The 10,345-nt window shown below is 39.1% G+C and overlaps 1 protein-coding gene across 1 annotated transcript; it reads left to right on the top strand.

The window, feature by feature from the left end:
- The first annotated feature begins 630 nt into the window (after positions 1–630).
- On the top strand, positions 631–4,409 carry LOC145906333 (uncharacterized). The gene is made up of 11 exons (XM_082993751.1): positions 631–748; positions 805–960; positions 1,039–1,158; positions 1,221–1,374; positions 1,433–1,548; positions 1,644–1,751; positions 2,078–2,197; positions 2,462–2,581; positions 2,669–2,779; positions 3,299–3,398; positions 4,220–4,409. The coding sequence occupies exons 1-11, from the start codon at positions 670–672 to the stop codon at positions 4,407–4,409; spliced, it is 1,374 nt and encodes a 457-aa protein (XP_082849877.1). The 5' UTR covers positions 631–669.
- The last annotated feature ends 5,936 nt before the right edge of the window (positions 4,410–10,345 follow it).

The raw sequence follows: 10,345 nt of genomic DNA, 5'->3' as shown, positions 1-10,345 counted from the left end.
AGTTTCTTCAATTAACACGCTTTTAGTTAGCGTATGGTGGTAAATGAATTTTTGTTATTTTTCGTTCCAAATGTTTTTCCGGGTATTGACCGTGTCAGTGCCCTCGCTTGTTGGTAACTCCACTTAATTTAAGTTTCATATTTTAGGGATATGCCGGACGAACCCAAATATCACAACCGAATTAAAATATCAACATCGGATTCAAATATCAACATCGGATGCAAATATCAACACCGAATTCAAATATCCACACCGGATTAGAGATTGGATTCAAAATATTTGCGTTAAAATCAACGGAACTACTGCGTGACGTGAGGCGTTGCTAACGTGTTGCAATGTTGCTGTGTCCAAACAGAAAATATAATTTTCAGTAAAGGTTGGACTGAAGCACGCGTATTGTTTGTTTCGAATTCTCATTCATTGTGATTACTGCGTCCAGTTGGAAGGTAAATTTTTACAGAGGAAACATAAGTCAGTGAAGGCAGGCTTGAAATTAAGGAAATTAAGTTTCGGAAAAATCACTTTGTGTTTGTTTTTTCCTAATGACTGGTTGAATAAAATTCTGATGAGACACTTTTCGATGTGATTACTACATACCATATTATTAGTTGTCGGGGCACACGTTTATTTAAGCAACATATTCAGTCAATTTCAAAATATTTAGAAACCATGTTAAAGTATTACTTCCAAGTTTTTCCAATTCTGATGTTCTTTGTCCAAAACCCAAAGCAATGCAATTCGTTGATAGGTAAGGAATTTTATTTGGATGCGTTTACAGGAATTAAATCTATTACTTTAATGCAGCAACGTGTGACACAAAGTTATCAGATTTAAATCACTCAATTTCAAAAGTAATCTGCCCACCCAACTGCTGGAGACAATATTCGGATTTGTGTGGAAGTGATGAATACGCAGCTGGTCCCCTTTGTCTGGCTGCAATGCATGCAGGACTGATGGATAGTAAGTTAAATTGACAGTAACCTGGCATGTGTAACCGATTTTCTTTCATTTGAACTCAAACCAAATATTTTTGTAAAGACAATGGAGGCTACTTTGAAGTATACAAAAGTGACCCAATACATGAATATAAAGGATTGGACAGGAACGGAGTGAGAAGCAAATCTTGTTCACTTGCAAGATGGTCGTACACATTTGAAAGTAAGCTATCCTCCGGGTAGCGTTTTGGTTCGAATAAATAATTGCTATTTATGTAAATATAGTGAAATGCAGCACGACAGGAAACAGTGAGTTTTCTGTAACTGATGTATTTTGTTCATCTGGTTGTTCGTCCAACTACGTCTGTGGAACAAATTCGTACAACAAGAATTCCTCGGTTTGTGCCTCTGCCATTCACGCTGGTATCTTGTCGCGTAAGTTAATGTAATTAACACTTTGTGGTTTGTTTCAGTTAACCATGAATATTTTCAGGAAGTGGAGGATACGTGACGTTTTATTCAAGAAACGGAAGACGCTCATTTATTGGTTCGACCAAGGGTGGTGTAACCAGCAAACCGTGTGGTTTATCAAGTCAATACTTTTCGTTCACACGTAAGTCAACAAAACGCCTTCTAACAGATAAACAGGGATTGAAAGTGAAAATAAATGATCAACGAAATAACGCTTTTTTCCAATCAATATTTCAGATGAAGATTGTTTGAGAACTTGTTCTAAGAACGGTGAATGTTTGTCTGGAGTTAACGACCAACATTGTTCTTGCAACTCCGGGTTGATCGGATCAGATTGTGAAATAGGTAAGAAATTACCCTGAAAGCTGGAATATTTAGTACTAAGAGAAATGTGCCAACTTAAAAAGTATACGCTCCAACTCATATTGATTCTGGCGCCAATAAATTCTTAGCTGACGTCAACCAACAAAATGTTAACTATTTCATGTTTTTTGTGTTTAAGCTACAAAATATTTGATAGTTCTGAATTTTCGGCCTTAGGAACTTTTACTTATAGCCAGCTCTGTTGAAGGTGCTGTTCCTAATGAAGTTCATGCTTCGCGTTTTTTCGGAGCTAAATGTCACTTAGCATGTGTCAGTCCACTGAAATTTATCGTTATTATCATATTCAGACATAAACGAATGTGCGAATGTAATGCACAACTGTCATCAACATGCAACTTGCATCAACACCGTCGGCAGTTTTCAATGTTCTTGCAACACAAACTACACCGGAGATGGCATTGATTGTTGTAAGTTTGACGTCGTTTTTAGAATATTCAAATACTGGGATTCCAACCTCCGGGTCGCGAACTGGTTTGAGTCCGTGATGCATTTGTAACCGGTCAGTAGAAAAGGGAAAATGACGGCCTTCATTTGAGGATGCCACATTCTGTATGACGATTAGCTAAACGAAACTTTTTGCATAACCTATCACCCTAGTGTTCTGTGGGACCATAAAGTCTTCCCTGGGAGAAGAATGCAAATTCAGATCATGAAACTTGATTCCTTTATAGATCCAGATTTCTGTGCACAAAATACTGGTATTTGCCAGAACAAAGGAACTTGCATGGATACAAAAACCTCCTACAATTGTTCATGTGCCCACGGGTACAGAGGATCACATTGCGAAAAAGGTAAGATTTTGTAGTTTTGTGTTTGGTTTCTCTTTGGATGAAAGGAATGCAATTTATTAACACTATTCATGGTGTTTCGAAACATAGGCTCTTTTCGAACCTGCAAGGACGCGTTACAAAACGGCCTTAACGAGAGCGGAGTCTACAATTTAACTTCTCCTCTGGCTTTCCAGGGATATTGCGACATGGATGGTGGAGGTTATTGGCTGGTGAGTTTCCCCTCGAGGCTAGAACTGTATCCTAAGTTTAATGCTTGGGAATCGTTCGGTGGTCGTTTACATGACAAGTTATTCTTTGAACACCTTACCTTGGTTATGATAAATACCAGGTGTTCCAGCATCGTTATGATGGATCTGTGAGCTTCGATAGAGATTGGGTGGATTACAAGAACGGGTTTGGGAATCTATCAACAGAATTTTGGATGGGTTTGTATTCCAATAGAGCAATCTTTAACTAAGCGTCTTACAGGTTGAAATAAAAATTGAGTACAACTGCTGTTAAATTTTGAATAATAGTTGGTTTCAAATTTAATGCATCTACTGAACATGTATAGAGTGTTATAACTTGCGCACATCCAGTTAAATATACAGGCCAACCAAGGAAAACCTTTCAAGCAAGCTACGTAACATTCCCATCAGTTAATATAATAGTATTAGTTAATCCAATTTAAATTCCAGTGTTTTTAGCAATATTATTACAACCAACAAATTTTATCAGGTTTGGAGAAACTGCATCAAGTCACCAATGCGTCCACTAGATGTCGTCTTCGTGTTGACATTCAGGATATACACGGAGGTGAAGGATTTGCCGAGTATAGGTAAGACTAGGACGTATTTAACGTTTTCAATTTATTGTCATTGTTCTAAAGAAAATTTACCCGATGTTGCCAGGTCGTCATAACCAACAAAATCTTAAAAAACATTAGGAAAATACCCCCTTAAAGTTAAAAGTTAAAATCTTTCAAGTTAAAAAAAATATCTGGGTTTCCTTTTCAAAACTTCTAATCCCACTCTGTGTTCGTTGCTTAGTTGACAATAATTATCCCACACAACACAACACAATGTATGACTCATGTCGTTTATTACGTCATAAAGTGTTTTATGTTTAACAATCATTCCCATGAGCAACAAACCAATGTAAGCGGATTGATTTAAAACAACAAATTATCCGTTGTTATTTAAATTACTTTGCATTAAATTACACATTATGACAATGTTGTTGTTATTTTCAGTACTTTCAGCATTGGCGATGAAGGAAGTTCTTACACAATTACTGTATCCGGATATTCGGGGAATGCAGGAGATTCCATGAACGATTGGCAGTACGGTATAAATGGGATGAGATTTTCCAGTCGCAACAGAGACAATGATGTGTGAGTAATAATGATACCACGTGTCTGATTATATTTCCGTTTTACTAAATAAGCAAAACGAGTTGTGTTAAAAAGATGAAATGCATTTCCTCAAATAGTTGATTTTCGTTGACAAAGTTAACCGCCTACCCTAAATCAACAATTGTAAAAATCAATTTGCTCTCAAACAGGGGGTTGCGTTAAAGTTTAATTAAGCACAAGTTTTAACTGGGTTCAAATAAGTTGTAACACAGAGTTGTTGACAACCGACTTAATTATAATTGCAGGTGGGTAAATGGTATTTGTGCTGTGACTCGTGGTGGAGCTTGGTGGCACCGTGATAAAGCTTGTTCACGTGCCAAACTTAATGGTCCGTGGTCGGGAACTTCTACTGGTGTAAACACTATGAGTTGGTGGTATTGGAGGAGAATATGGGGCCAAATATTGAGCTCTAAGATGAAAGTGAAATGCGAATAAATGTTGGGGAGGTTTAAGTGACGAAAATTAACATTGCGTCGTTAGTTACCATGGCAACGTTGCGCTGATTTACAAGTATTGACAGACGTTGTAAATACTTTCACCTGTTTTGAAAAAGGTTTTAATTCTTAAATAACAGGAAAGCAATTATACCAAACCAAACTTTTTTCACAAATCCTTAAAATTTTTGTGTTAATATAGCGAACTTCATCTTTCTGCGTGTTCGTTATTATCGTGGTATTTGTTGGGCGTTAACGTCTACACAAATAATAACACTGCCGTATATCTGACTCCTAATAAAAAGGCTGCTATCAAACCCACAGTCAATCGATCAGTTTAATACATAATAAACAAGCGCACGAGGATTAACAATAACACGTTACAAACCACGCGTACAAAAAGTCTCTGTCCTATATGTCCTTTGTCCTCTGTCCCTTCGTATCTTTTTCACGCAAAAAACATGTGGCCTATATACAAAATGCATACCAGTGTTATTTGAGTTCGGATTACCACGTGACTCATTTGAAGGCGGCTTGTTGCTGGAAGTGTCAACGAACGAATAGCACTTTCGCCGTAAATGAGTTGAACTTGGTTTACAACGTGATTACGTTCGATGCCAGAAAAACACAACATAATAATTGCAAATATGACGTCGACACTACTTATTATTACATTTTGTGTGTTTCGGATTCCACTTCTTCCATGGAATTGTGTCAACGTGTCAATTAGATATTGACAACATATTCCGTTTTATCATTCCTTGTATATCATGTCGTTGTTGTAATATCGCATGCAACCGTTTCCATGCTTTATGTTGATAATCCATGTAAATATAAACATTGATCCATCAGATTTGACGGTTGATTTTTGATTCGAGGATGTCAATAAATTTGATTCAGTTCAGTTTGGCTTTCTCTGATAACTAGTGATACACCGAAAGTTCGGTTTGCCGAATTTATTCGGCCGAAACCTAGGTTTTAATAATTATTGGGTTGGAGCTTTCAGGATGATCTTATGTCCTGTAGGAAAGGCTCCATTTCACCGACTTATGGAAAAGGGTTTATGTGAGGGTAAATTGTGTAACAAGGTTTCTTGTCAACACTCAGGTCCCCATTGCAGCCCAAATGATGACGTCACGGGCATACCTCTGCGCACACCTTGATGCAACTCATGCTTCGGCATGAGTAGCATACCAGCTTTGGCTTTCCTTTACCAATCATTTTCTTGTCACCTCGCAAGGTTAGACCTTATACACTCTTGTATAATAACCAAACTTAACACAGCAGTTTATGGAGGACACAGACGCGTCTGATGCGTCTGTCGGGTGCATTGCATGGAAGAATGTCGATGGCATGGAGAGAGTGAAATTTTGTAGAATTGATTCCTGAAATCGAAATAAACTACTTGATAATAGAATTTCTAGCCACCAAAAACCCTCATTGCAAGGTTTATACACTGGAGCGGAGTATTGAGAGTGGGCGTAAGCGTATATGCCGAAACAAAAAGATACATGATCCTGTAAATAAACCTTATTGGGACGTGAAAGACTTGAAACAAAATTAACGAGACATAAATATTATAACATTAAGGACAATTACACAAAAAAAGAGTTCACTGACACAAAATTAGTCAAATGACTCTTACAATGAAGTCCACAGATGTGCGCTGGGGAGAGAGTTTGCTAATAGTTTTGACTTATTGTCGGAAGATGTATTTGTCTTAAATATTCATGTAGTTACAAATTACAATATATACAATCTACAAGGAAAGAGGAAAAAGACATCGTTAAGATAACGTGGAGAAAGTTTTTGGAGGTGTCATCCGGGAGTGAGCGCTAGAGCGCGGAGCCTGCTTTGTCTCATTGGTTCGGTGTGGCGTTAACATCAGCCAAAACACCCTCGAGAAAGGGGTTGGTCCTGTTCGGTGGATAGCTAGTTTAAAGTGTACAGAGGTTTTGAAGGATGAAACCAAAGGCCGGAAAATGTCATTGATGGGTTGCATGTCGTGTTTAATTTTGTTCTTTGTTTTCCACATAGTGTGTGTAAGTGAGGTGTTAATAAATGCTGCTAACGTTTTTGTGTATGGTGTTGTGTTGTGAAGTTGTAGAAGGGCGATGTGTGAAGGTGTATCAAGTAGAGAAGAGTTTGAGTTAGTTAAAGTTCGAAAAATATTTCTAATTAGGGTGAGAAGAGGTTGAATGGATCGACAGTGGTTTAAGAAGTGAGAAAAGGTTTCGAAGGAGGAATTGCTAAGGTAGCAGTGGGGTTCTTGATCCAGGGCAAGATAGGTTTGTTGACATTTTAACGGGAGGAATTTGAAGGCGATAATTAAAAGTTTTAAGGTAGTTCGGGAAAATAGGATGGTGGATTTGAAAGCAATCGTTGAAATGATGGAGTGAAGTGGATTCGTCATTAATTCGGTGATAGAGAGCTTGAGGGGTCATGAGTTCAGTTTAGGGAGTTTTAAATGTATAAGAAGGTCGAGAATGTACAGGTAGTGGGGAAGAAGGTGTTGTTGTGTGTGGAAAGTAATTTCTAGTACGAAGGTTGAAGAGTTTACTGAGGGGAACTCCAAGATTATGTTCTAGGTTGCGGAGCAGTTGAGGAATCCAAAAGGCGGTGATTGTAATATTTTTTGATAGAATAGAGAAGTGATTGGTCAGCGTAGTGGGGAATGTTTGACGCGCCGTAACCGTCATGGTTACGACGGACTGCCAGGTGGTTATTGGCAAGGTGGGTTTTTTTGGGCCGACGACAAACTTTACCACAATGCCGTCGATCCGTTTTAGCTGTTGGGGTGGTAAGGAGTAAGTTTCAGCAGGATATGATTTGTTTTTTGAAGTAGTCTTTAAGAGGACGTATTCAGAGTCAAAAGTGAGAAACGGCTTGCTGATCGAAGGGTTGCAATCGCTTCGGTTTTGTTGGGGTTGAGTTTTAAACCAGAGAATTTAGCAAAATTATCAATGAGACCGAGGGCTTTGGTGAAGGAGTGCCGATGAGCCACCACTAGAGTAACGTCATCGGAGTAAGCGATTACCTTGGGTCTGTTGCGGCACGACACTGGGGTTGGGATGACAGCGGCAAAGCCGTTTACAAAGGCCCGGGAGTTGGCGCTAGAGTCAAGGGCAGAAAGGTAATTAGTAAACAGGTGGGAAAGGATTTGAGAGTTACCTGGAGAAGTAGCCAGGAAAATGAAACAGAATCGAAGGCTTTTTGGTAATCTACGAAAATGAAGAAAGTGTCCGAATTGATGGAGGATGCGTGGTGGTGTAGATCGCGTAGAAGCGATGTTGCGTCTTAGGTGGAGGAACCGGGAGTAGCGAATTGATTGGAAGAAAGAATTTCGGATGTAAAAGGTTTAAGTCTAAGTTTAAAAGTTCATGGAGAATTTTAAGATCAGTATTTAAAAGAGGAATGGGTCAATAATTATTTAAGAGTGGAATCATTTTTATGTGGATCGCGGTCAGATGGCCAAGGTTGAATTCTGTGGGGGTTGAAAGAGTTAAAATAAGAAAAGTTGAGAGCTTGGTTAAGGTCGTCCCTGATGAAGACCCAGCAAAGCGAGTAAAACTCGATGCTGAGACTGTTTGACCGAAGGAAAGAGAGAAAGTGTTTTTTTTACTGCGTGCTGTGTGATGAGGTTCGATTTGGTTGTGAGGTTTTGATCTGGTATGACTTTAGAAGTAGTTTTTACAAATAAATTAGAAGGGTCGGGTATTGGAAGGTGTTGATCAGAATAAAGAGTTTCGAAGAATTGTCGGTTATGAGAAAAAGGTTCCTTGGGTGAGGGAGGCCGTGGGTGTTTTGAATCTCGAGTATAGGACTGTGGAGGCGTGAGGGTAGAAGTTGGGAGTAAAGAAGTTTTTATCCGTTATGTTTTGGAAGTGGAAGTCGAAAGAAAGAGATTTTAGAACAGAACAACGGGATTTAAAAAGGCAAAGAGTATATATTTTTATTTTTTCGATATATTGGAGAGGACGGAAGTTAGAAGGGGGGTTGGCGGTGAGAATTTGGCGGGCGGTGTCGAGTTTGCTGCTGTAGTAGGTTTGGTCTCGGGATGGTTGAGCCAGGCGTTTCCAGTGGGATTTTATCTTTAATTCAAAATTTAAATTTATTTGATACCCAAAAGTCCATGGGGTTAGAGTGGAAAGGAGCGAGAATTTGCCATAGAGGGTAAAAGCGGTGAAAGTCGAGGCGAAAATGAGGGTCGTCAAGGGTATTAGTATTATTCTTCCTGCTACCTTGCCCGCTGGGTGGGGCAGAGATAAGGTTAACGAAAAACCGAAACTGAATCATAATCCGAAAAAGGGGATGGGGTAAATAAATGTTTAACGGGAAAATTGACGGAGGTTTGGGTGAAAGGAATCCTGTATGATTAAAAGTTGTTGATAATTTTATAAGGTTGTAGCTGGGCTGTCGATTGTGTACTGGGGGATGATTATCCAAGGTAGGGTCAGTTACACTGTTAAAGTCACCAGTAAACACAATGGGGTGGGTAGAAGAATTGTTGGGGTAGTGAGAATCGGAGAATTTGTGTAAGTAGTGATTTGTGCCGGAGGGTGCGTATATATTAACTAAGTGAAAGGTGTGGGTCAGGGTTTGAAATGTCGGCCGCAAAGATGCGACCGTCAGAGTCAGAAACGGAATTAAGAATTCGGAGATTGTAGGAGTTTAGAAGAACTGCGACACCCCCGCAGGCTGGGCTTTTTAGAGGTGACGAGTTAAAGAGGATGGGGACAGAAGTCCATTCGGACTTTCCACAGGGATTGAGTTAGAATGAGTTTCTTTGAGGCAAAAAATGTCAAAGTTTAAAGAGGAAAGATACCGGAACAGGGCTTTTCTCTTGGGGGGTTGGCCGAGGCCGTTAACATGAAGGGTGCAAATCTTTAAATACGACGCCATTGTGTGAAATTAAATAAAACAAAATAAATAAACAAATACGCAATAATATGGTGGAGGTGGGGTTGGTTAAAACATAATGAGTTAAAATCATCGGGGATTACTGCTTTACAGCTGCACACTAATTTCTTTTCCGGCTTAAGGTTATAACATGATCTGCAAATACATCCTATTGAAAGTCGACGACATTTAATGTTGAGACAGCGTGAAGCGCTGAGGTAAACTTCTTCTGGGGCTCAGTTGCCACACCTGACTGAAGGTGCAAACTGCCACAAAGGCTTTAAAACTCTCGCCTGTTGTGTACGCTGTACTGCATAAGGGTGTTTTTTCTATTCTACTAGGGCGTAGATGCTCGTGAATCGGATTTTCCCTTGAGACTGAGGCCTTTTGAATATTTTAACGGGTGTTACATGTTTTTCATGGTAAGACTGAATCGTCCAACTATACAAGCTCTCATAGCGAGGTTCGCTTTATTGTATCAAGTGTTTATCTCTAATAAACACATACAAATTCATTTTAACCTATGCTAACAGAAAATTCATCAGCAACATTTATCCATAATTTAAATGGGACAGTTTTTTCCACTTTTACTCCTACACCAGGGACTTACAAAGACTTTCTCGTCACAACACAGAGACTGTTGAGTCCCATCGACCCGATCTTCTGGGCATCGCGGTTGCTGTTCTTGAAATATTCGATCGCGTTCGGTTTAAGAACGAACCACCGTCGTTGGTGACTCACTTTCTGCTTCTCGTAAGATGTTTTAAGCAACTAACCTTGCTGTATGAAAGAATCCTGGCCAGCCTGGAAGTATTTTAACAATATTTGAAATCGTGGGCGAGCCCGGAGAGTACTCTTAACACAAAGAAAAAATATGTCATGAATTATAAAAGAAAGTGTTACAGACTTTTACTTTCCTAAAAAAGCTGATTGTGTTATTTTCTAAACTTTGTAGTTTTGATTTGTGACAAATTGTGAAGCAATCATTATAAAACCTGAAGTCAAATGGGGGTTAGTTTCTGTCTGTTTATCACGTAC

Source organism: Ascidia mentula, chromosome 6 (assembly GCF_947561715.1).
Source record: "Ascidia mentula chromosome 6, kaAscMent1.1, whole genome shotgun sequence".
Taxonomy (NCBI): Eukaryota; Metazoa; Chordata; class Ascidiacea; order Phlebobranchia; family Ascidiidae; genus Ascidia; species Ascidia mentula.
This window is presented reverse-complemented; position numbering and strand designations above follow the sequence as displayed.

Bases quoted from the DNA above. Each gene is read 5' to 3' on its own strand.
- LOC145906333 (XM_082993751.1), top strand. From the start codon at position 670: ATGTTAAAGTATTACTTCCAAGTTTTTCCAATTCTGATGTTCTTTGTC. The intron at 1,375-1,432 runs GTTAATGTAATT...ATTTTCAGGAAG, and splicing joins GCTGGTATCTTGTCGCGTAA to TGGAGGATACGTGACGTTTT. The intron at 1,549-1,643 runs GTAAGTCAACAA...TCAATATTTCAG, and splicing joins TCAATACTTTTCGTTCACAC to ATGAAGATTGTTTGAGAACT.